This window comes from Pantherophis guttatus, chromosome 1 (genome assembly GCF_059756535.1).
Source record: "Pantherophis guttatus breed Tessera chromosome 1, ASM5975653v1, whole genome shotgun sequence".
Lineage (NCBI taxonomy): Eukaryota > Metazoa > Chordata > Lepidosauria > Squamata > Colubridae > Pantherophis > Pantherophis guttatus.
Window position 1 is genome coordinate 203,032,016 of NC_142063.1, and position 25,849 is coordinate 203,057,864.

Below are 25,849 nucleotides of genomic sequence, written 5' to 3' on the forward strand. Positions count from 1 at the left end.
TCATTTATTTATTATATTTCTAGACTACCCACCAACTACCTTAGACACTGCACATCATTAAAATATATTAGGTCAATGTCATACAATAAAAATATGTTACTATATAGTGATATACAAGTTTAAATCCTAACTTAAATATATTTCTACTTATACTACTAGTCTAAACTTTCACTTATAATACATGAATTATTCTATTCCAGCAAATAGGTGTATAGACATTTTGGAAGCAGATCATTGGTTTGAATCCAGCTATTGGAATTTGTCTTCATTTTATGAGATTCAATCCTTTCAAAGCACAATTTATTGTTTGTGACACATAGTCAATAACTCTTAAGCAGAAAAACATGGAGTCAGCTAGAGTATACCTATTTCGGAAACCCTGGGTTAGAAATGCAGTAATGTGTTTGCCTTAGATTAAAAACCAAGCTTGCTTATCATAGGATATCAAGGCAATCTAGCATTCAGATTGATGAGGATTAAGTTTGGATTTCTGAGGGGGATCCCCATAAAAAGTGTTTGCACAATGTACCATGGCAGCATAATTATATTCCTTGTTGCCCGCCATAGCTACAGCTTCCTTATCCCATTATCCATAGGAATTGCAGATATTGTAAAGGATATGACAAAACAGAATTGATGCCAAACCTACATCTATGTACTTGCATTGGATGTAAGGATGTAAAGACAGAATTTGTATTGCCACATGCAAGTTTTCGTTTTAACATAATCTAGGTTGGTTTACATATTATTCTTTGCATCTTCTGTTGTATCTGAATGTTTTATTTCCTGGAGAATGTTATTATCCATGTTAGTTTATTTTTATCCTGCCTTTTTACTTAAAAGCTCTCAAAGATACTAATGTTTGTCATGTTTTCTTTTCAAAATATTTTAAATAAACATAACTAGCCTTATATCCTAGCATAGGCATAGCCTGCTTGCTTAGTTAGTGAAATTCAACAGATGTTTTTCTAGTACAATACTGCCACCTGTACAAAAAGGGGCCTTGTGTTTTACTAGTACTAAATGTTTTTCTTGAGAAATATATCTTCCATTTCCCTTGACTTTTTGCACTCATGTATGTGGATTCAGAATCTTAGACGCATGCATCTCCTTCTCTACACTGTCATAATGTAACAAAGGTTGTCATGTTATAGACAGATGCCAAACTTGTAAATCTGACACACGAGCTGTTGGCCACAAGGAGCTTAAGGAATAACTGGGGACAGAAACAGTTGCTAACTTAAGTAAAAGCAGCGATGACTTATTTCCTGCAAGAGATGACCACTTCTAAACAGGTGGAACTAATCAGAAAAAGATCCCTAAAGGCTATTTAATCAAACAAGATTATTAGTTTTCCTGGAAGTTAGAACAATCTGTCCATGTAATTAAGAGGTTCATCTTTATTCAGGTTTCTTTTAATTCAACTAATTTCACATCTGGATTCATATATTGTTCTAAGTTATGCTTTGTTTAACTACGATTTATTGAATAGCCCATAATGGTTAATTGTGCTGAAATTAAACAACCATGTTATGTCAGAGTGAAGTGTACAAATCACCTTTAGTATCAGGCACAAATAACCAGAATTGTTCGTGGAAGATCTCAAGCAGAGGTTTTATTGTTAGTCACCTATGTTACAAGAATCTCGCCAGACTTGATTGCATTTTCTCTTGGGATCGGTCAAAAGGCTTCAGGGATTTGGGGGGGAGGTCAGACCTGCACTGCTTTCTGCAATGCAAAAAATCTATGCTCAGCCTCTTCTTAACATCTTCCTCAATGTAACTGGTGAGTCCACTACACCTAGCAAATCTAGAAATTTACAGGAACTAAGCGTGCAGTTCTAAGCATACTCAACAAAAATTATTGAACATAATTATATATACTGTGTTCCCCCCCCCCAAATAAGACATGTCCGAATAATAAGCCCAATTGGGCTTTTCAACGCATGCAATAATACAAGCCACCCCCGCAAAATAAGCCCCCCACCACCAACTACTTACATGTATGCGCAGCTGGTCCCACCATTTCCTTTGGTTGCTTGCCGCGCAACCAAAATGAGTTGAGGTGAGGCTGAAGTGGGGGAAGGTGGGGACATGCCCTCCCCTCCCTGTTCTTCATGCCGGCCGAGTGGCCCAACATGTCCCACCCCACTCCAATGGCAACAGCAGCCTGGCTGCTTCCCTTCCCCACCGTCTCTTTATCAAAAGGGGTGGTGGGGCGGGGGAGAAGCAAGACACGTGGAACGAGACGTAGCTCCCCTTGCTGTCTCTTCTCCCCCCCTCGCTGGGCATGACAGGGCTCCTGCCCTTGCTTAGCCACCCACCCCCTTTAGGGATGCAATTTGGGGGTGGCAGGTGGGATCAGCGAGAAGCAGAATGCAGGTCTTACCTTTCAAGCTCTGTCGCGCTCCTTGCCGTTGAAAAAGAAAACCTTCTCGCGAGTTCAATCAAACTTCTCAAACTACTGTACTCAAAATACTACTGTTTTGTTATACAAGACCTCTGCTGATTTCACTTTGGCATTGATACTGAATGAGTGGGAAAGTCAATGGAATTTATACTTGAGCTATTGTATAATTATAGTACTTTAATCTAATGCTGCTTTATTTGATTTTCTAGGCTGGACGCAAAGAAAGAAGTGATGCCCTCAATTTGGCAATAGACAAAATGACAAAAAAGACAAGAGATTTGCGTAGACAGGTATAGTATTAAATATGTATTAAATGCTCATGTAGTCTGCTATTACAAAGCATACCATTTATTCTAGCAATTTTTTTCAGATCTGTCAATTATAGACAATTAAATGCTTGGATTTTATGAAAACTGGGCAAGCTAACCTTAAGTCTAGAGCAGAGGTGGGTTTCAACAAGTTCTGACTAGTTCTGGAGAACCGGTAGCAGAAATTTTAAATAGTTCGGAGAACCGGTAGTAAAACTTCTGGCTGGCCCCGCCCCCATCTATTCTCTGCCTCCCAAGTCCTAGCTGATTGGGAGGAAATGGGGATTTTGCAGTATCCCTCCCCCAGAGTGGGGTGGAAATGGAGATTTTACAGTATCCTTCCCCTGCCACGCCCATCAAGCCATGCCACGCCCACCAAGCCACGCCCACAGAACCAGTAGTAAAAAAAATTGAAACCCACCACTGATCTAGAGTATGATGATTTCTTTATTCTGTCACATTCACAAGTATAATATTTTTTTCTCTTCCTCTCAACCCAGTGACAGGACCAAACTGAGAAAGTCAATGCTGCCAATAAATCTTGACCTTCCCGCTACACCCCAGAGAGCATAGTCTTTTATATTATTCATAACCTGGGCAGGAGAACCTAAAACTTTTCTCCACAACTGTTAGCAGCAGTCCTTATGTGAATTCTTGGGAGATGAGATTATAGCAATAGCACTTAGACTTATATACCACTTCACAGTACTTTTACAGCCCTCTCTAAGCGGTTTACAGAGTCAGCATATTACCCCCAACAATCTGGCTCCTCGTTTTACCCACCTTGGAAGGATGGAAGACTGAGTCAACCATCCGTCAAGTCAAGATTAGACGCTTTCTTTCCTCACCCCAGGAAACATTAATGCACAACCAACAAAAGGAAATGGTCATCTAGAATAGAATCTCTTTAGTGATTTCAGATGTGTATAAAATAGAGCACTAGGCAGTGAATGGCTAGACATTCTTGATCACTTGTTCAGCCCTGGATAGATTCTTTAGGGATCAGTATAGATTACCATTCCCTACTATAACAATGAACCAGTGGTGGGTTGCCTCCTGTTTGCAAGAACCGGTAGTAAAACCGGCGGGAGGCTCCGCCCACTGACCCGGATGTCATCAAAGTTGATCTGCGCATGCGGAGAAGCTTCTGCGCGATGCGAACTGGTAGTAAAGTTAAGTAGCACCCACCCCTGCAATGAACTCTCTTTTTCAACAAAATATAATATCATTAGTTTTTTTTTTAGTCATTAGAGTCATCAGTTAAAGGAGTTTTATATCTTTGTCCTTGGTCAACCAAAATGGAAGCTGAACCTGTGTTTTGATCTAGGTCTATTCTGAAAGTAATTAATCAAATAATTTTTTGAGATTTCAAAAACAAAATCCCACCTACATTGAAATAATTATTCTCCATGAAAGGCCACGTATGTTTAAATAGAAGGTAAAGTGTATTTTAATAATGCAGAAATTGAAAATAGCATTTTGCCTTGTTGAACAACTTAATTTTGTTTTGATTTCTCTTCCTAGCTCCGTAAAGCAGTTATGGACCATGTTTCAGATTCTTTTCTGGAAACAAATGTGCCGCTCCTTGTTTTGATTGAAGCTGCTAAAAATGGGAATGAGAAAGAAGTTAAGGAATATGCACAGGTTTTCCGTGAACATGCCAACAAGCTGATTGAGGTACTGTGATAATTAAATCTGGATGCCACATGAGCATTGTGGGAAATAGATTATGCCTTCTTTGATGGGTTTGGAGTACTTAATGTTCTAGTAGCCCTTTTTGACAATTGATTTTTACAGCCCATTGGGAATAGGATGTATTATACCTTGGAAATGTAATAGCGCCACCACCCCCAAACAAAAACCCCAAACCCACTTGCTTACTCAAATAGTTAAGCATAATACATTTTATGCAAATAAATTCTTAGACTTAAGATATCTTTGCACTTCACCCTAATTCCTTATTCTTTTGTAGTTATTAATTAAAATCAGAGCAAAATTTAAAGACTTGATCTACACTTGGACTGGATCACATTCTAGATTATCCAACACATTAGCTCAAATTGGCACAAAATATTTTAGATAAAAACACTTGTACTTATCCATTTGTTACTATTATATCTGGGAAGATGAAAGTAAATAGAAAATTTATTCATCAGACTATTGGTAGCAGCAATAGTCAGCCCAAGGCCATCCATGCCTCTTAAAATGTAATGGACAGATTCTGAAACGATAATTACAAATTTGACAAAAAGCATTATTAAAGAACTATATTGAAATTTAATTTGCCTTGTCTGCACTATAAGAAGCATTTCCCTATTCCAAGTTATTAATTATTTCTGGATTAGGCGAGTTCTCATAAAATTACATATCTCTCTCTCTTTCCTACTATGAAAAATGTTTTAGTTGTTGATTTCTATAAATGTTCCTTTCTAGTTCATAAAACAGTGCATGACAGGATAGACAGAATGCAGATTGATGGCAAATGACTTTCTTATTTACTTTTACAAGAACCTTAAAATCCATCAGTCAGCGCTTGACAGAAAACACAAAATTAGACTTTAGTATTTGAGCCCAGAAACTTATTTTTAGTACCGGAGATTAAGGAAATAGAGTCTTTTCATGTACAGAAATCTCTTCTTAATCCCCTACCTCAGTTTTCTTCATCTTAGCAATATAATTTATGACAGATTGGAAATAAGTAGATTAATAATAAATTCTTCTTGATTTAGTAAATCCTGTTCTACCTCTGCCTTCCTTTGGTACATGGGGTATATGCTTTGGTTCTTTGTCTTATTTGCATATTTGTATCAAGGGATAAAGACAGCCAGATCTTCATGAAATTTATCAACCCAATACTGAACGATATATACCATATTTTTCAGACTGTAAGATGCACCAAGCTTTTGGGGAGGAAAACGGGGGGGGGGGATCTGCCTCTGCCTCCCAGCATCCATCCGGTATTCATCTGGCCTGTTTGCCGTGACCCATTTGCTGCAGCCCATTTGCTGCAGCTCCTTCGCCACCACGACCCCTTCGCCACCACCACTCGTTCTAGAACACCAACCCTCCACCCTCACCACAATATTTGGATTATAAGACACACAGACATTTCCACCTAGTTTTTTTTTTTTTTTGGAGGGGGGGAGGAGTGCTTCTTATACGCTGAAAAATATGGTAATGCTTAGAAAGGTGAAAAACTTTCAACTAAAGGATGAATGGCTTCCCAAAGGATATCTACAGAAAAAGTAAGGGGACCAAGCCCTGACAGGAGGGAAGAGAGTGTTGGACCAGCAGGATAGGAAGCAGTCTTAGGCTTGCAGAGACCCAGTGAGGTGGGAAGCAGGCCCAAACTTGCAGGAACCCAATGAGCTTAGAAGAGGAGGGTGGGAGATAGACAAAGACCACTGCAGTTTCTCTAAACCCAGGGAGATTGCCAAGCACCTGAATTTTGTTCTTGTGATCGCAGGGGCTGTAACTCCAGAGAGGGGTCGGTCATAGGTCCCTTGGTTGAGTGCTGACATAATTCAGAATGATCACTGAACAAATGGTCATAAGTCAAGGGCTACTTGTACATGTTGTACTCTAGAACATGTTTTTCTACATTTAGAAAAAAACAAGTAGGCAAAAACTATAAAACAGGAAAATACGAATGCTGTATTACAATATGGAAAATTTATTTTTGTTTTTATATTCCAGAATATCAAACAGATATAACACCATAATTTTCAGAAAAAGAAATGTGAGAGGGGGAAATGTAAGAGAAATCAAGGGTTAGCATAAATATTTTGCCGTCTGAAACTTTTAGCGATTTCTATTTCTTCAGGGTTGTGGGTTTTTTAGGGTGGGTTGTGTGGAAGAGCCAGCTGTTTAAAAAAAATTGCAAACACCTGCACTGCCTTCTTTCCCTCCCAGTTGAGCCTTTCCTTCCTCTCCCCCCCCCCATATCAGCCCAGCAGAGTTGCCAATGAAGCAGCAACCTTGACATGATTTGTGGGAGGAAACAGGTGTTTTGGAGCTGTGCAGCCTCCAGCAAACTTGAGAATAGTATCCAAATCAAAGGTGTTTTTCCTTCAGAAGGAATGGACAGTTCAAAAGAGAGGAAAAGAAATATAAAGGCCCAACATAAAAGAAAGCACAATGGAAAAAACTTGCTATCCGTTAACAGAAGAAGAAAAAAATCTCAGAGAGAGGAGACTGAAGACAAAATAAATTTAAGGAACAAATGTTGAATCATTCGAGTAATAATATGGAGTCTTATGATAGAGTAATAGGTAATAATAATGGAATACAGTGCAGGTAATCCTCGGCTTGCAACCATAATTGAGCCTGGCAATGAAGGTTGAAAAGTGGGTCATCCTATGACCGGACCCAATTTTATGATCTTTTTTTGCAGTGATCATTAAGCAAACTCATTGTTTGTTATGGACATTTTCCCCCAGAAAAATACCTGTTTCTGGGGGGAAACATTATGAATCTTAGTCATGTGACTGCAGAACACTACAAAAAGTGTAAATGTGGGCTGGTTGCTGAGTGCCCACAGTGCAGTCACATGACCATGAAGGAGTGGCTATCGTAATTTCAGAACTGAGCCATAAGTAGCTTCCTAGCATTTTCTAATTTTTTGTTAATGGTTCCTCATTCTGTTAGAGAGATGTTAAGGGTTAGGGTTAGTGCTCTCTGAGCTTGCTTGTTTTCTTGCAGATGTTTCATTACCCTAGATAACATCAGCACTGATGATTTTACCAAGTTAGGGTAATGAAACGTCTGCAAGTAAAAAAGCAAGCTCAAAGAGCACCAAGGACCCTTCATTTCAATCCTGAGCTACAAATATTCTCCTTTATTGAGAGCTGTTAAGTTTACATATTCATATTTATGAAAACACAAATAATATAGCAAGCAAACAAATCTATGACCCTTATCTCATAGTTGGGTTCTTATGCGCAAATAAAAATTCAATTGATATAAATATGTAATTGCTGCATAGCACACTTGTTTTAAAGAAAGCCTGATAATTTATTAATAACCAATTGAATCAGTTCTGTCAGCATGAGGCATAACTTATCTCTGTAGGATGATCCTTGTGGAATCATGAAAAAAAAAACCTATATCCGAGGATCATAGCAAAAATATAAATATCAAGAAATGACTATATTCAGATGTGTGTAAAGCATTTTTATCAAATAATTTTTAGCATGGAGCTTCATAAAATATCTCAATTTGAATGTGAAACTGCTGCATTTTGAGTACAAGCACTTTTTTATGTTTTAGAATATTAACTTATTTGATTTTGGCAACACTTGACTCCAAACTGACTCTGGACAGTTCAAAATGTGACAAACAAGATAAAAGCGCAGTGTAAATAAATGTTAAAAACAATTAATTTTGTGGGATTTTGCTCTCAGTTTGAAGTGTTTTTCCTATCCCTAGGGATAGTTAAACTGCAACAAATACCACCAAAAATGTAGAAAGGCTATTATGACTTTATTTCCATGACACTGAATATTCCCTCTAATTAAAACATATTAAAATGCATTTTGATTGTTTGTCTTGTTACTGGTAGGGGGAGGAGAGAGAGAGAATAATCTTCAGTAAAGGCCATCTGCCAATAAAAGAGAATATATGTAGTTCAGGATTGAATTATGGAGTCCTTGGTGCTCTCTTCTTTTGGTTGTTTGCTTGCACATGTTTTATTACCTAACTAGTTACATCATTAGTGTGAATGAGTATAGGGTTTCCTCTTTGTTTATGTATAGTAGTTTGGCCTGCCAGTATTGGTGGGATATGGTTTTCTACTTGGTAGTTTCTTGATTAAGTTATTGTTCTCTGTGTGATTGTCTGACATTAGTTCCTGCTTATCTGATATTGTCAGTTGTCAGTTCTGTCTAAGAAGAATGAATGCCAGACAAAGAAGAAGAACGTTTTCATTTTAATTTTTATTGTCTCTTATGAATGGTGTGTAAATCTGGTTTACTTCTATGTGCCTATTGATAGCTGATGCCAAGCTTCCCTAGTGTTTTGGGTTTAAATTTGGTCTAGGATGCTATGCTCAGTTTTCTAGTTGAAACTATGATTGAATGTGTCCATGTAGTGTGAATTTAAAGAGTTTTCATTGTATTTTTTGCCTACTAATTGGTGCTCATGGTATATATGTTCTGCTAGTATACTGCCTATCCTACATAGTTGCTGTTACAGTCCTTACATTGTATGTTGTAACTGGCTTCTGTTTTTTCTTCTCTGGCTACTGGGTCTTTTGGATTACTTAAGATGTTTTGAGGGCTTTATTTGGTTTATGTGCTATGGTAATGCTATGTGGCTGTAATAGCATCTTGGTTGTTTCTGAGATGTTTTGATGTATGGTAGTGTTATCCTTTTCATTGTGTTGGTTGTTCTGAAGTTGAGTAGTCAGGAACATTTTGATAAGTTGCATTCGTATTCCATTTTGTTGGAATATATTGTGTGGCAGTGTTTTTTTTCTGGTGTTTTGCGTTGCTGCAGTGCATTTGTACTCCTGAATAATGTTCTTAAACAGCTCCTCTTGTGGGACGTTGGGTTGTTAATTTAATAACGGAGCACATGGTTAGTATGAGTTGTTTTCAGATAGGCTTGTATTTGCCCTTGTTTCCTCTGCTGATAGATCCATCTGGTTTGCTAGTCAGCTTTAACTTCTTGGGAATTACTGCTAAAATGGAGGAAAAAGATTGCCAATTCCCAGAATAATAGACACATTGTTCTTGTCTTTTTGCACCACTTTTGTGCATTTCGATGCACAAATGAAGGCTTTCGGTAGCAGACTGTCATATGCTTGTCAGTTAATATATATAAACATTATAGAATGCCCTATGAGAGCATGCTCCAAAATATAAAACACTTTCACTTAAAAAAATAACACAACTTTGTGTGACCTTTTACAACCATGCCAGAAAGCAAATGGAAAGAATTGTCCCTAGACAACAGCACAAGTCTTCATGCAATTCTCTAGAAACAGCTGGTTGTGGTATTTTTCTGCACCAGTTGGCAGCAGTGTGTGCTGCTACAAAAGTAGCAACACAAGTTGTGTAGTTCACTGTAAATGGTGAGCAGGTCTTTAAACATAATAAATGACTGAGTTCACCTGTGCTGTACTGTGCTAAGTTAATCACAATCATAAGTTTATTTGTCAAGCATATATAAGATAACAGGTAAAAGTATAAACATAATTTGAATACATGAAAAGAGTAAGTAAAAAGAAATATTACAACAGGGATGGTAGGCACCCTGGTGCACTTATGCACACCCCTTACAGACCTCTTAGGAATGGGGTGAAGTCAACAGTTGGATTATGATCTTGCACAAGCAGCCAAAAAAAACAAAGTGCAAATAGGACATAAAATGGTAAATGTTACTCTTGTTATGTTGTAAAGAACTTTTAAGTGTGCCTTAATTAGATGATGATTTACATATTTAAAAGTTGTTTTTCACATGTACAGTAGGCAAAATTAAGAAGATCATTGAATCTGTTCAGTTAAACTAGTCCTCAGTGCCAAATTTACATGGATAGTTGTAAAAGATTTTATTAAATTCTTATGAAAAAATTACAGGACACCAGTCTTACAATGTTATGAATATATGCTTACATTTTAAAATTTTCCTGTATGTTATGGTCCTGTTAAAATGGTCCTGAAGACCATTTTAGTGAAAAGATGGGATATAAATTTAATCAATGTGTTCTTTTTACCAGGTTGCCAACTTGGCCTGTTCTATCTCAAATAATGAAGAAGGTGTGAAATTGGTTCATATGTCAGCAAGTCAGCTTGAAGCACTGTGTCCTCAGGTAAATTGCAAGCTTGATACATCATTTTCATGTTCCAATTTTATATTAGAGCTGTGGAATATAAGAACCTTTAGCAAAATCTAATTTATTGTCTGAAAGAACAATTTTGCGGATAGGTTGATTTTTAGATAGAACACAGAAGCTAATTCAAGTAGCTATTAAAAAAACATACATTTATTGGCTGTATTCAAGAAGCTGGATGTTTCTAGAAGTAATTTATTAAAAAGTGTAAAACATTTAATTTAATACCATGCTAGATCCAGCAGGAATGATATAGTTTTGAACACTGCAACATAAGAGAAATCTACCTATAGCTCTTCTCAGGCTAACTATACAACCCACTATTTCAGGACCCCAATATTAGAGATGAAATCACTTATAAAAGCTATCTTTGCTTTTCTTGAAGCTTACTACTAAAGAAAGAGAAAAGGATATTATTAAAATAAGAAATGTATCATGGAAAACAAATGTGTACAGGTCTTTGGTTTTGGCCCTGCCCAAAACTTGTTTTATTCCTAAGAGTTCATCCCTATGTAAATGAAGCCCATGGCAGAAAACACTGTCTTACTTGAAGGAATGATTTTTGAACAATAATGTAATGTATACTACTTGAGGTGGCCTTTGAAGGGCTTTCAGAAGCTTCAGCTAGTTAAGGTATTGTAGTTCCCCAATTAATGGGATTTATAGTAGGAAATATACAGTCATGGCAAGCCAATTTCATTCCCTGCCAAGCACAAATCACTTACACTGATAGCCAGTTACAGCTTCTATAACTTGAACTTCTATCACTTGACTGCATTCTATTCAAGGACCAAATCCTAACACCTGTGGGTAAAAATCTTCACCAGTCTACCCAGTACAGCATTACCAACACAAGCTGTGAAAAAGATAACCGTACTGTACATCAAAAACATCTCAAAAACAACCAATAGATTACTACAAACACAGCACACAAATTATGGTGGAATCAATGCCCTCCAGGGAGAATAAAGAGACATAATAGTTTAGAGTCAGGGAGAAAATTTGTGAGGACAAACTGTTTAGATCTACATCTGCCCCTCCCCAAGGGGAAGGCAGTCAGTCTGGTGAGAGTCATGTAATATAAGGGATCAACAATAAAATACCTACTTGGGCTTATTTGTGAGTGGTTCTGCTGGTTGCGCCTGACATAAGGCAACTAAAGCTTTGATTTGTTAGTTGCCCTGTTGAAAAGGTGGGCTATAGATTTAAAATAAAAAAAATAAGTGTAAGGTAGCATAAGATAGGCGTTAGCAATTGGGAAATAATCAAATCCAAATCTACCTCTAGTTAGCTTAACAAAATCACTTGGCTTTCTCAGCACTCCCATCTCTAAGGACAGGGCTGTCAAATTCGTGGGGCGGTGGCCAGATGCGTGATGCGCTGGCCATTCCCATGCCCAGTTTAGCGAAGGTGGGAAAGTCCCAATACGTCACATGACAGCACCATGACAACATCAGTTTGACACCTCTACCACAGGAGAATGGCTTTTGTTGGTTGACTTGTCAGTTTCATAGAAAACTAGGCATAGTGTGAAAATTGGTAAATCAACAACTGTGGACATTTTGCTTTGCAGGTAATTAATGCAGCATTGGCTTTGGCTGCTAAGCCCCAAAGTAAACTGGCTCAAGAAAACATGGAGTTGTTTAAAGAACAGTGGGAAAAGCAAGTACGTGTGTTAACAGATGCTGTGGATGACATCACTTCCATTGATGATTTTTTGGCAGTATCAGGTAATAGTTATACATTAGCTTAAATTTATTTTTTTGAAGTTGATTAAATTTTATGAATGTTGAAGATTGCCTCAAAGAATCCTGTAAATATTCCTATTAATATAGTACTTGTGAAGGGAGTCCCAAAAATGAAAATAGTGCAGAATGTGAGACTGCTAATGGGTATACAGTGTTCGTATTACATTGTGCCTGCACTTAAATATTTGAAGCAATGCCCAGTTGATTTCTGGGCAGAATTCAAGCTAGTAGTATTTGGACTTTAAAGCCATAAAAGTGTTGTCTTTATCCTTCTTTTTTATGAGCAAATCTATTCACCTTATTTTCAGAATCATTCTTGTGGTACAATATCGGAGAAATTTATTTTGTGTGACTCTTAAACTGTGGAATGCATTCCTTCAGGAATTATGGGTAGTTTCTATTCTTTTTGTCTTTAGAAAAGGAGAGTTAAGGCATAGTATGTTTCAAGTTATTGTTTTTAGTTAATTACTTTGTAATTGTGTTTATTGTGTATCCCGGAAGTTTCGTTGATTTATCTGCTTGGAAAAGATATTTTTGACAGGTTAATGTTTTGTGCGAAAGAGCCTATTGTTTCATATAAATGAAAAACATAAAAGAGAAGGTTAGAAGTTTCTTGAATATAAATAATAGCTATAGATACCTCCACCTTGATCCCACTGAAACAAAGCCTCTTACAAGGGACTATTAAAAAAGAGTCTTTCAAATGAGGCAAAATTAAGTAAAGTTAACACTTTCTTCAGAGAGGGGTTTTTTCATCTGTTCTGAAACTAGCAGTAGTCTGTCCTGTCCAGAAGAAATCAATGCTGGATCAAACGGGACACCTTTCATTCTCATCCAGGGCCAAATTATTTTCAGGACTCTTTGCCTCCAATTATTTCTTCTCACCACCAGATCTAAGAGGGTAGCCATACTCCTGGTTTCTTTTATTAAACAATGCCCCTCACAAGACCAAGAAGACGTGCCTTCTCTATTATGGGGCCTGCCCTTTGGAATAGCATATCTCCCCCCCACTCCCCCCCCCAAGATTCTAATAGTACTGGCTTTGTTGGCCTTTAGTAAGACATTAAAGGCCTAACTTTTCCCTCAAGTATTGGGGTCAAGGGAGCCCTGTTGGTTAGTGTTTAATGTGGATTTTTTTAACAACTGGCATATTGAATATTAATTGTTATTGTAATTGTTTGAAATTTTTTTTTTATTATTACTGTTAGATGGCCAGAGTTGCTATAGTGAGATGGGTGACTATATAATTTGTTTTAATAAATATTCAATATTTCTGTCCAGAATGAGACTTCTAAGGCATAAAGCATTAGCAATGACCAATTACTTGTGCTGTATTGTAGAATTTTTAAAAACTCCCTTTTGTGAAATTACCACATTTTTGTATTTGTTAGATGCCACATTTTTAAGTACTTCTGAGACAGTGACAACAACTTTTGAGCATTTTACAATAACAAACCTTAGGTGGTTAGGAAAATAGATGATAAACTGACAACGGCATTCATTAAAAAGGATTTTGGGATGTTTTTCCCCAGTTTTATAAGAAATTTCAACTAAAAGAACTGACAGATTAGGCATGGCCATCTAACATAATGATATGTACCCATTTGCTGGCAGTTCCACCCACATCATCTACAAATGGTACTGTTTATATGGTATAATTTTAGTGCAATGTAGAGCCACTTGTGGATTATCTCATGATCAATTTTTGGTGAATTGCTGAAACAGATTTAAAGATAACTCTGGCACAAAGAATTTTTGTGTGGTTCCTAGTGTTCAAATCCCAAATTATTCTATTAGAGCAGTGATGGCTAACCTTTCTGCCGTCGCGTGCCAAAAGCGGGGGGAGAGCGGGGGGATCGTGCGTGTGCATGCCCACACCCATAAGTCAATGCCCACCCGTGCCCCACCCTCCTGCGCACATGTGCGTGCTCCTCCTGCACTCCCCCCATTTTTGGCATGCAATGGCCCCATTTAGTGGGACCATTTTTCACTCTCCCCAGGCTCCAGAGGCTTTCTAGGAGCCTGGGGAGGGCAAAAACAGCCTTCCTCAACACTCCCAGGAGGCCCTCCGGAGGCCGGAAACAGCCCATTTCTCAACTTCCGGTGGGCCCGGAAGGCCCGAAAATCAGCTGGACGGCGGGCACATGTGTGCTGGAGTTGAACTCGTGTGCCCTCAGATATGGCTCCGCGTGCCACCTGTGGCACCTGTGCCATAGGTTCGCCATCACAGTATTAGAGTTTTAAGACTATCAAAATTATCTGTTTCGTTTAATATTGAAGCTGTATTTTGCATTAACAAGATTTCCTTGTTATACATCATTCCATAGTTGATACCAGCTGCAGACATTATTCCATGGACAGCAGACTAATCATACATAGAAATACTGCCAAATTTGGAGTGCCAACCCTAGCAGATAACTTAGCTAGAATGCTAGTGAAAGTTTGCAGCTGGCCAACGAGCTGGTTACATAACAAACTATTACTTTATTATACCAAAATTGGACATCTGCACAGCCACTTGGAATGGACACACTGAACACCATGTTGGCAAGAAGGAATTCATTGCTTGAGATCATCACATTACAACATTTTGAGATATATGTTTCAAAATATGTGGTAATATCTGAATTACACTGAATTAGAAACCAAAATCAATAAAACTGACAAAATAACTTAAAACAGGTATTAACAAATAACTCTCCATGTTAATATTTTAGTTAGCAGTTGGAGAAACATTTCCAAGTGGAAAGGAAAGGAGAAAACATCATTAAAACATATTTATATAATGTTTTTATTTACAGTTGTTTTTTTTCTCAGTCTTTTGTTTTATATCTTTATCTAAAAATCTATTAAAAGCAGTTGTCTATTTTTTTCTCTTTATTCCTTTAACACTTTTTTCTTTATCTTTTCTCTTTATATTGTTTGATGTTTATATTTTTAACTTTGTAAACATTCATCAATAAAACATTTTTTAAGAGCTTAATATAAAAAACGTAAAATTTGCCACCAGCTAATGGCAAGGCATAAAGCAGACTGGAACTCCATGACCCTAGAACTGGAAGTGACTTCACAAAAACACAAGTACTATGTGTTTGTTACCCCTCTCAGATATCAACAGGGAAAGACTAAATCAACTAGGCAGATGGGATATTAAAAGATCTTCAGATGACTAATTTCCAAGATGTGATTTTTTTTTCAATAACTCTGCAATTGTAAAGAACTACTGAGACCACCAGTAAAATCTAGTACTCATTCCAACACCAGAAAAATTAGACCTTGAATGCAGAGCCCACAATAGATGAAATAAAAGTAGCAATAAGACTACTGAGAAATGGTAAAACAGTTGGAATGGATGAAGTCATGACTGAGGCACTCAGAATTGGTGGAAACTATCTGACTCAGTGACTGCATTGACTGTTACAATTCATTTGGCACTCAGAAAAACTCTCCACTGCATGGAAAGGAGCATGTACATCACTAGTTTGAAGAAAGATGACAGCTCTAGTACCAAAGCTACTGGTATATAAGCCTTCTATCAATTATTGGAAAGGTCTTCATGAGGATGATTCAATTTACTTCCCGAAACAGCAGCAACAGATAACTAAAGAACAGCACCCCATTTCCACCCAACCCAAGGATGCTGTGACCAAATTTTCATCATCAGACAACTAATGGAAGAGAGAATTTGATGTGACAAACTGTCACTGCATTTCTTGACTTTCAAGCAACCTTCAGCAGTGTATACTGGCCAACTTTAAAGAAAAACCTTGAAAAGTAAACACACGTCCATAAAAGCCTGCTGCAATATTTATTTATTTTATTTGCTTGTTTGTTTATTTAGCATATGGCAGAGTACATGAATAACATAGCAAAAAATATATAAAAGAAGCACAATACTATGGTACACATAAGATGGAAATATGTAGTCAAGTTTGTAAAGTATGAGTAATTCAAAAAATTATATGTAAATCACAGATTACATTTTGAAATACATTGGTTCATAAGAGTGGAATAAGTGTTCTATATATTAAATCTCTAGACCAGAGTTCCCCAACCTTTCCCAGTTGGCAGCCTGGAGTGGGGAAAGAAGGGATGGTTTGTGGAAGGGGCAAGCATACACACTCATGTACATGCGCAAACACTCAGTCGTGCGAATGGGGCCACAAGCACCTGTGACAAAGCTCGCACAAGTGGGGTCATGAGCATCCATTACGCTCACGCCATTGGGCTGTAAGTGAGCGAGTACCCACAACGCTCACACTAGTGATGCTATATGCGCACATACACATGCGCCAGTCATCTATTCATGCAACCTGATGGCCAGTGGGCCACAGCCCAGTAGTGGGCTGTGGTCCACAGGTTGGAGAACCTGGTCTAGACCATTTATCTAATTAAGAGCAATGTTTGTTAGTTGGAGAAAATCTGCTTTTCCTCCTGTATAAGCTCTCAAATGGCAGCCAGTCACTAAATGATCTGACGAGGAGCACCACAGTCACATTCAGTGGAAGAAACTCTGCCACATTTAAACAGAGAAGATTAACAGATACCATGCAAGGTGCGAATCCTGAACAGAGTTTTCCAGTACTGGTGAGTGGGATCAAAACCTGCTTATTTTGGGGTTGGATCAGATACATTTTTTCTGGAATCTGGACAAGAAAACTTATAGTAGTTCCAGCAACCTGTATAGCTTTCAGTGGAATTCTTAATTTAACTGGCATCAGGCAAAGTTCTGTGATATTAACCCTGCCATTCAACGTCATAGTTGATACTGTAATGAGGAAAGATTTTGATTGGCAACTATAGAGTATAGCTAAACCACTACAGGTAGTCCTGGACTTAAACCACAATTGAGCCCAAGATTTATGTTGCTAAGTGAGAAATTTGTTAAGTGAGTTTTGCCCCGTTTTATGATTTTTCTTGTTGTGTTTGTTAAGTGAATCACTGCAGTTGTTATGTTAGTAACATGGTTGTTAAGTAAAGCTGGCTTCCCCATTGACTTTACTTGTCAGAAGGTCGCCAAAGGGGACCATGTGATCTTGGGACACTGCAACCGTCATAAATATGAACCACTTGTCAAGCATCCGAATCCGACACTGCAACCGTCATAAATATGAACCACTTGTCAAGCATCCGAATCATGTGACCATGGGGATGCTGCAACGGTCATAAGTGTGAAAAATGACAATGTCACTTTTTGCCGTTATAACTTCGGATGATCACTAAGTCTGTCAAGGACTTCCTGTATTTTATCAACTTCATATTTGCTGATCATAATGCCATCTTTGCAGGCAGCAACACAGAAGCCATTGACATCTGGCACGACATTATAAGCACTGTTCATTTTCCTACCTCGCTGCTCCGACATTCCACTGATTGGGTAATCTTCACTCTCATTGGATTGACTGAGTGCCAGTCAAACTTCCTCCACAGCTTGGTCACGCCCACACCTTCTGCGCATGTCCAATCTTTTCACTCAGTCACTGGTTTGTCCCAGTAAAGCCCACATAGAGTAAGAGAACCACTAGAAATATCGTGAATCACCGGGGGAAGAACAGAAAACAGCACTTTAGATTGTCAGCCACACCTCTCTTTAGATTGTTAATGCATTGTAGTACCTGTAGAGGAAATGAAACATTCCTCTGAAAACCAGGATGCAAATCTTCTTGGCACTAGTCCTGCCAGTCTTGCTATATAGATTTGGGCCATGGACGCTATTAAAATCAAAATTAAATAAGGTGGGAGGTTTTTGAATGTGTCTATGGTATATACTGGGAATGTTTTTGAACAGGCATCTTAAGAATGATATCATCAGAAAGTGGCTTGCATCAGCACCAAAGATAATATGGGCAAAGCAAGTTAAAGATAATCTGAAAAACATAAATGTCAACCTAAATAACACCGCCTCAATTGGAAGCATGGAGAAAACCAGTATAAAACATCTCATCTGCTATTCAGCAGGACCCACAACAATCTACTGGCTCCAAGGACACTCTCTTAAATGAATAAAGAACAGCAACTGATAAAAGACATTTGAAGATTTTTCTGTAGTTCAAATTCAACATGCGCATGCCTGTTTCCTGATCTGACTGGGGCCTCTCATGTATAGTATGCATTTATATAATAAGAATATGCTTACAGTTCGTATGTTACTTATCTGCCCTTGTCCCTTTGCAAGCAACAACAGCATTAGACCTTATCGACCAGCAGCTACAGCATTATCATTTTATTTTCCTTCATATAATTCCTTCTATAATTAAGTTAAAAAATTTAAGTTCTTTTCAGCAGACTTACGAAAGAAAGGAAAGAGTTGCTCTAATTAACTGTCCTTTCGTACACGGACTGTAATTTGTATTCTTCACTCAGTGTCCTTCATAGGTTTTGGTTCACATCTATTATGTTAGCTTTGTTTTTACAAAATTGTATTGCTAAAAGCAGGTTCTGCAGCTTCTGTAGTGTGATTTAGTACATAAATTACGCCAAAGTTTTTACATCTGTGTTTTGTATACACAGCATAGATAAATACCAGAAGCTTATAAATACAGCATCACTACGTTCTTTAAGACTGAATAGGAACTTTGCATTCTGCCAGATATATCATTATGCCCATGTCACAACTAAGTTGTTTTCAATTGCTTGATCTCTATAATTCTAGTAATTCTGCTGGGCACCTTACAGATTTTGTTCATTGTATTGCATGATTTACATAAAGTTGTTTGGATTTTTTAACTGGGTAAAATAGTTTCTAGACCTATGCATATATTTAATTTCTACTGCTATTATTTTAATTAGTTAAGAACTTAACAATACATGATTTAAGCAGTCCAGTTCATATGTGAAGGGACTGTTTCTCATAGAACATTTTGAATGTGAAATGTTTTATTTATAATGATAATTATTACTACTTTCTATTCTATGTTTCTATACCGCTTCCGCGCAATTTCAGTAGTTTTCTATACAAATTATTAAAATAAAAATACTGTAAAATATAGAGAGGTTAACACGATAGGATGGAAAAGAAGACGTACGACTGTTCAGCTAATTTTTACACCCGGAATGCCTGGGTACTTCCTCCAGGAAAGGGGGTAGTAATAAAAGGCTTTAGAATTGGGTAAGTGGGGAAGGAGAGAGAGAATTTCACAATGCTAGTACTACGATAAACTCTTCTGATAAATGAGCTTCAATGTAGGCCATGCCCAACTACAGACTATTATGGGTAGTTGACAATAAAAACAAACAGGTCTGGGAAAACAGCCAGGTTTTTAAGGCTTTACAGGATGCCATCAGGGAGGGAACATACAGCTCTCTGGGGGAATCTCACTTAAGAAGGCAGGTGGTGGGACACTTCTTAAATCCCAGTAGTCGACATTGTTTAATTGAAGAGACCCTGTCTCCTCTTACTGGCCAGGCAATGACATGAAGATAGACGATCCCTCAGTTAGCCAGATTGTAGACCAATTAGGGCTTGGTGAATTATAACCAGCACTTTAATTGCACTCAGAAGGCGCAAGGAGGACATACCAGGAAGTGCTTATCACTGCCTTTGTTGCGGCATTCCAAAAGATTTAAAGCTTCCAGGTGGTCTTCACAGGCAGCCCCAAAATAGAGCATACCGATGTCACCAACCCCCACAACCTGTGGGTGACCTCACTTAACAGATTCACATAGATATTGAACATAAATAGTTATAGTTGGTTGCTACTACCATTTTGTTTAGAATTGATACTATTTTACCATGGAAATGCTTTTTTACAATCTATCAAAAAACCCATTTTTAGCATTCGGGAATATCTTGCCTATTATTTCATTAGTTAAATAGCCTGTAGCAGGGGCTATTTTATTTTGTTATTCAAAGATGAAAGTAATAAATGCAAAAAAAAATTTTAACCACATAAATTTAAGCATCAAATTTCACCTACATCTGAGAAATAGTGTACAGAATCTTAAATTACTTCTTGAAAGCTTTGGTAAGCTCTCAGCCTTAAAGAGGAGGAGGGAACTATATTGTTAGGAACTGCTCTTCTTTGGGATAGAGTGAATATGGATAGAATATTGATAAAATGATGGCCTATTCTTACAATTCTTTTTCTCTATTCATGCCAGAAAGTAGCCATTAAAATAACAGTAACAGATTGCTTTTTTCTTGTCATCTAAAGCAAGATATCCTGATGAAGGAATGGGGAGAAAAGTCTCAATAATCCTAATAAAAACATCTTCCAAATCTTGTACTCTAAAGAAATATTGTGCTTATGTCCTGTGCTAGTTTATAATTGTTGACTCATTCACCAGCCTTTCTCCTCTTTTCCTCTTCTACCATAATAAATATTTTTACATATTGATCAACCTGGAGCTGAGCTAGTAGTAGTTCCTGCTGTATTGATTTTCCTTTTTTTTCCCCTGCATTGCCCAGTGTTATATTTGACGTCATCATCTAGCCTTTCATTAGCCATGTGTAGGTTTAAAAAAAAGCTTCCCTTTTAAGCAGCTTGATATGCAAAGAGTTTTATTTTACGAAGATATTAGAGAAGCTTTATAAGAATCAGGATTCTTGAAGATGAGCCTCCCCTTCCCCAAAGAAAAAAGATGGGGCTGAATTTTGGATCTGGTATTTACACCTTGTAACTCTGCAAGCTTCTAAGGGACCAGAGAGAGGTCACTATTAGGTAATCTAATGGCTTCCTCTACTTGTTGGTCAGTAGCTGGAATCTGTGGCATTATAAGACTAGATTCAGCTTGTGGATTTTTTTTTTTAAGATTGGAATATATTTATGCCATCCTAAATCTACATTATGCTAATTTTCAATAAAAGAAATGAGAGAGATTTCTTTTATCAGAGGGAATATTTTAACTTGTGTGCTTCATGTTAACTTTGTATTTCAAATATACATAGCAATTTCTTCTTAACTTACTGGTGCTTATTTACACATTATCAGTAGCAAATGCAATTTTCCCATTCCTTTTTTTTTAACCACCAGAAAATCATATTCTAGAAGATGTAAATAAATGTGTCATTGCTCTTCAAGAAAAAGATGTTGATGGTTTAGATCGCACTGCTGGTGCAATCCGTGGTCGTGCAGCAAGAGTAATTCATGTTGTCACTTCTGAAATGGATAATTATGAACCCGGGGTGTATACAGAAAAGGTTTTAGATGCAACAAAACTGCTGTCAAACACAGGTAAAGTAAACAACATAATCATGATTTTAATTTGATAGTCTTGATGAAACAGTCAGCCAGGACAACATGTTCCTCACTTCTTTCTGCAGCTTTTTTGTAGGTGTATAAGTATTGTCTAATAGTTAAGGATAGTTATAAAATACCAAACACTTGTTTTAAGATAGAGGCAGAAATAGGCAGACTACTGCCATGAAGCCCTGGTGCTGCTGTAGTTAGAATGCAGTACTGCAGGCTGGAGTTCGATCCTAACCGACTCAAGGTTGACTCAGCCTTCCATCCTTCCCAGGTGGGTAAAATGAGGACCCAGATTGTTGGGGACAATATGCTGACATTGTAAACTGCTCCAAGTGTGCTGTAAAGCACTATGGAGCGGTATGTAAGTCATAAGTGCTATTGCTATTGGGCGGTGTTTCTCAAGCATGGTTCTTACATGCTGGCTGGGGAATTCTTAGGAACTGAAATCCACATAGCTTAAAGTTGCTGAGGTTGAAAAACATTCCTTAGAGCTAGACTTGATAGTGTGTATGTCCTAAAATAGGTGTACATACTTTAAAAGAAGCCCCTCTTAAAAATGAAAAAGAAAAATCCTACCAAAATATTGGCTTTTAGTATTTGCATTTTCATCCTGGCCCCTTAAATGTTACATGTGGGCGTCAGCCATGAAAAAGTTACTTATACAGTGTAAAGCAGGAAATAGGCATCATTTTGAATCATACAGCTCTTGACCATTCTTTTTGCAGTTCCCATGTTTATATAATGCACAACGGACTGCCATCTACACTCTGAAAGTGTGTGTGTGTGTGTGTGTGTGTGTGTATACACTCTCATGTATATGTCTTATTTTTTACTACCAGTATAAACATAAATATTTCTCTGCTCACAGTACTCTTCCAATGAATTATGAATTAAATATGAATTAAAACTGAATTAAAAATTATACAACGATAGTGTTGTATAATTTTTCTGTCTCCCTAATTCATTTTTTCTATGTGTTCTGTAGTTATGCCACGTTTTACAGAACAAGTCGAAGCTGCAGTAGAAGCATTAAGTTCTGACCCTGCTCAGCCAATGGATGAAAATGAATTTATTGATGCTTCACGACTAGTATATGATGGAATTCGTGACATCAGAAAAGCAGTACTGATGATCAGAGTGAGTGAACTTCAGCTTTCTTGAAATAGCATTCACTTTTCAAAATAAGTTTTATTAATAATTTAAGACATACATTAAATTCTCTGTAAATTCATGTGCACATATAGTGCATATCATAGCAGCTTAATAACTTGAGCAGCTCCAGAAACTACTGTGTCTGCAGCTAAACATTTTAGATTTTGAACAATTGCTCTCTGTATTTTACTCATTACCTATATAACTTTTATCACTTTCCATTCTTCTAATCTCAGTAATAAATACAATAATTTCAAATTAAATTGTATGCAGTTGAGAGAAGTGATGGAGACTACAAAAGTCAGGATATTTCAAATGACTTTTGGTGCCTGGTGTCCCACTTGGACAGGAAATGGGTCCAAGCACCTCTCCCCCACATAGAAGAGGAGGATGGTATAAAGCTAAATTACTTCAGTTTTCTGGACCTATTAGTTTAATTTACTGCTTGGCATACGTTCTGACCAAATCTTTTATTTGTTGCTATCTCAGCTGTTCCCTTTTCCAATGTAAACCAACACATTTTAAAACATGCATTTGGGTTGTATTTAGAACAAGGCTTCCATTGTGTAGTATTTACGTTAGGCAGATGTCATATTTCAGACTGGGAAAGCCAATAACTAAAGGTGTTTCATTGTTTGAAGTTTGGGAGGATTTCAAAGAGCAAAACAGTTGCCATTTTATCTCTTAAAAACTCTATCCGTATCCCAAAATTGGGATTACTTTGGTTCCCGAGTCTATCCACTTTTAGAATGTAGCAGGCAATATGTCACTCAAAGCCCAAGAATATCCCAGACTGAAAAAGTTCAATGTTTCTGCATTATACCAGACCATAGACAAACTTCTTTTTATGTGATTGATCAACCAAGCTATTGCAGGTTTGTAACACATGTTTTATACGTTACATGATGTGATTCATGAATCCAAATTGTACTTGCCCTTGTTTTGAGTGTTCAGTGATGTTTGAAAAAGTTGCACCTATTTAACTACATTTAGATTTTCATCTATTTATGAAGCTTTGTCTGTATCTTAATGGTTCTGTTTTATAATGCTATTATAATGCTCTTTTGATGGTTTAAGACTGCATAAATGGCTGACATAACAAATTAGAAGTGTCAAAGGATGAGATAGTAGATTCATTGCAAAGTTTTCTCCCTTGCATTGGGAAAAAAATCTCAGCAAAGAAGAATTTATAAGGACTAAGGCTAGGATTCTCTTATGATTCAGAAATCATATTCAAAATTATCTGCTTTTGATGGAGATGAGGCAGCAAAAATTTTAAAAATGAATAAATTATGAGAGGCAAATGCCTTTTTTCTTAGGTGTTTGTTAAGAGACCTAATTAGTGGCAGCTCTGCATTTTTTCTAAAATACAAATTGGATGTATTTTCAAAGCAAGCCCCCAAATGAAGTATCATAAATACTTGTATAATGTCATTAGGGATTAGTCACTTTGAAAATAAAGAATAGAGATATGCACAAAGCAATTTATTCAAATGAGGTGAAGCTAAAAGAGAATTGATTTCCCCCACCTTATTTCCCATTGCCATCTGTAGATAGTTTCTACACTGTAATACTATCAACATTCCCACTATCAGGAGCTAGTACACATTCTAATTATGGTAAACCAGGAAACAGATTTTCTAGGAGAAAGAAATCAGCAAAAACACCTACTATAAAAGAAATACAAATTGCAGATTTCTGAAGCTACAAAAAAGTAATATATCCTTTTAAACGGATTGTTGTGATTTAATCTAGCACAGGATCGAGTTATTTTACAGAGTGTCTACAAAAATTGCATTAAATAAAATGTTACAAATACAGCAATATAGGAAGCTACTAACAGTATTTTTATGTCTGTTTGCTCAAGCTCAAGAAAAATTGTAATATAGGAAATGTGTAAGTAGGCAGTATAAAATGACAATTACTTTTTTAAAGTGTTTATCTAACTTTTTTATCAAACTGTCTCTCAGTTGTACTAGAAAAACATGTGTAAAACGTACATGATTGTGGGTATTGTTAATTATTCATCTGTCTTAAAATACGCAGTTTGACAGGTTTTAAATTCAGTGTATTCCAAAACCATGGAAAAATTTGCTCCCCTAAATTACTCTTTAAGTTTGATTTGGGCTTAAACTGTGTTTGCAGACACCTGAAGAACTGGACGATTCTGACTTTGAGACAGAAGATTTTGATGTCAGAAGCCGAACAAGTGTTCAGACTGAAGATGATCAACTTATTCACGGTCATAGTGCAAGAGTAAGGGACACATATTTAATTATCTGCTTTAAACTCTTTGGATATAGTCTGAATACCAGGCCACATTAAAATCAAGATACCATGATTTCTGTCATTCCCAGTATATCTGTTTATCTGTATAGCATTATTTGATTGTTTATCTTATTGCTTGGGATTATTCTCTATTTGTGTTGCCTTGGTCTAGATAAAAAACACATAACTGCAGCATCATCTGATCTGATTTCTGCATTCCCAATCCTTGATTTAAACTTAAGCCTAGCCATGGAAAAAGGAATGTTCCTTCAAACTGGAATTATTTTTATTTAAAACAATTCTATTGGGAAAAATTATCTCCAATATAACGTGGCCATTCGATACCATTATATTTCTATCTTCTATGCACACATAAATGGCTATTTTAGTCCTTATGATAGCAGCTTTGTTCTCCACTTGCATGAAAGTGTATATTATATTACAATATTGTAATATAGTGTATAGTATATTACAATATTACACTTGTATATTATAGTTACAAATAGATAAAATTGCGTGGAATTTCTTGAATGTTTTCTTTAAAAAAAAAACCCTTCTGAATCCTATCAAGTTTCTTGTGTGCTTAACAGTGAAAGAGAAACTCGTGTTGCATTTGCTATGTTAAGCATCGATAAATACTATAGAAAAGAGAATTCAGAAGGAACCTCAAAGTAATACCGGTAGTTCACTTTTTCAAGTGTTCCCACTACTTGAAAGTTCAGCTGGTGTGGTTGCTTGCCAACAGATACATTTATGACGAGATGGTCTTCCAAGCAAGTGTCCAAGGCTGTCCTCTTTGTTATTTCACAAAGCTAAACGCTTTTTTAATTTTCCTGTTATAAATTTGCTCTCACTTACTGCAATAGCCTTACAATTTAGTGTGTAGGCAACATGAACTTGGCTGCCTCCAAATATATCTCGGGTAATTTAAAGAGCTGAATCAAA

General features: G+C 36.9%; 1 protein-coding gene across 1 annotated transcript in view; it reads left to right on the plus strand.

The window, feature by feature from the left end:
- The window catches only part of CTNNA1 (catenin alpha 1), a 68,958-nt gene that overhangs the window by 34,821 nt on the left and 8,288 nt on the right, over positions 1–25,849 (plus strand). The window contains exons 8-14 of the mRNA XM_034432294.3: positions 2,619–2,699; positions 4,242–4,394; positions 10,435–10,527; positions 12,122–12,278; positions 21,269–21,469; positions 22,470–22,621; positions 24,782–24,892. Of these exons, the coding sequence (XP_034288185.1) occupies positions 2,619–2,699; positions 4,242–4,394; positions 10,435–10,527; positions 12,122–12,278; positions 21,269–21,469; positions 22,470–22,621; positions 24,782–24,892 (948 nt within the window). The remainder of the gene's footprint in view (positions 1–2,618; positions 2,700–4,241; positions 4,395–10,434; positions 10,528–12,121; positions 12,279–21,268; positions 21,470–22,469; positions 22,622–24,781; positions 24,893–25,849) is intronic.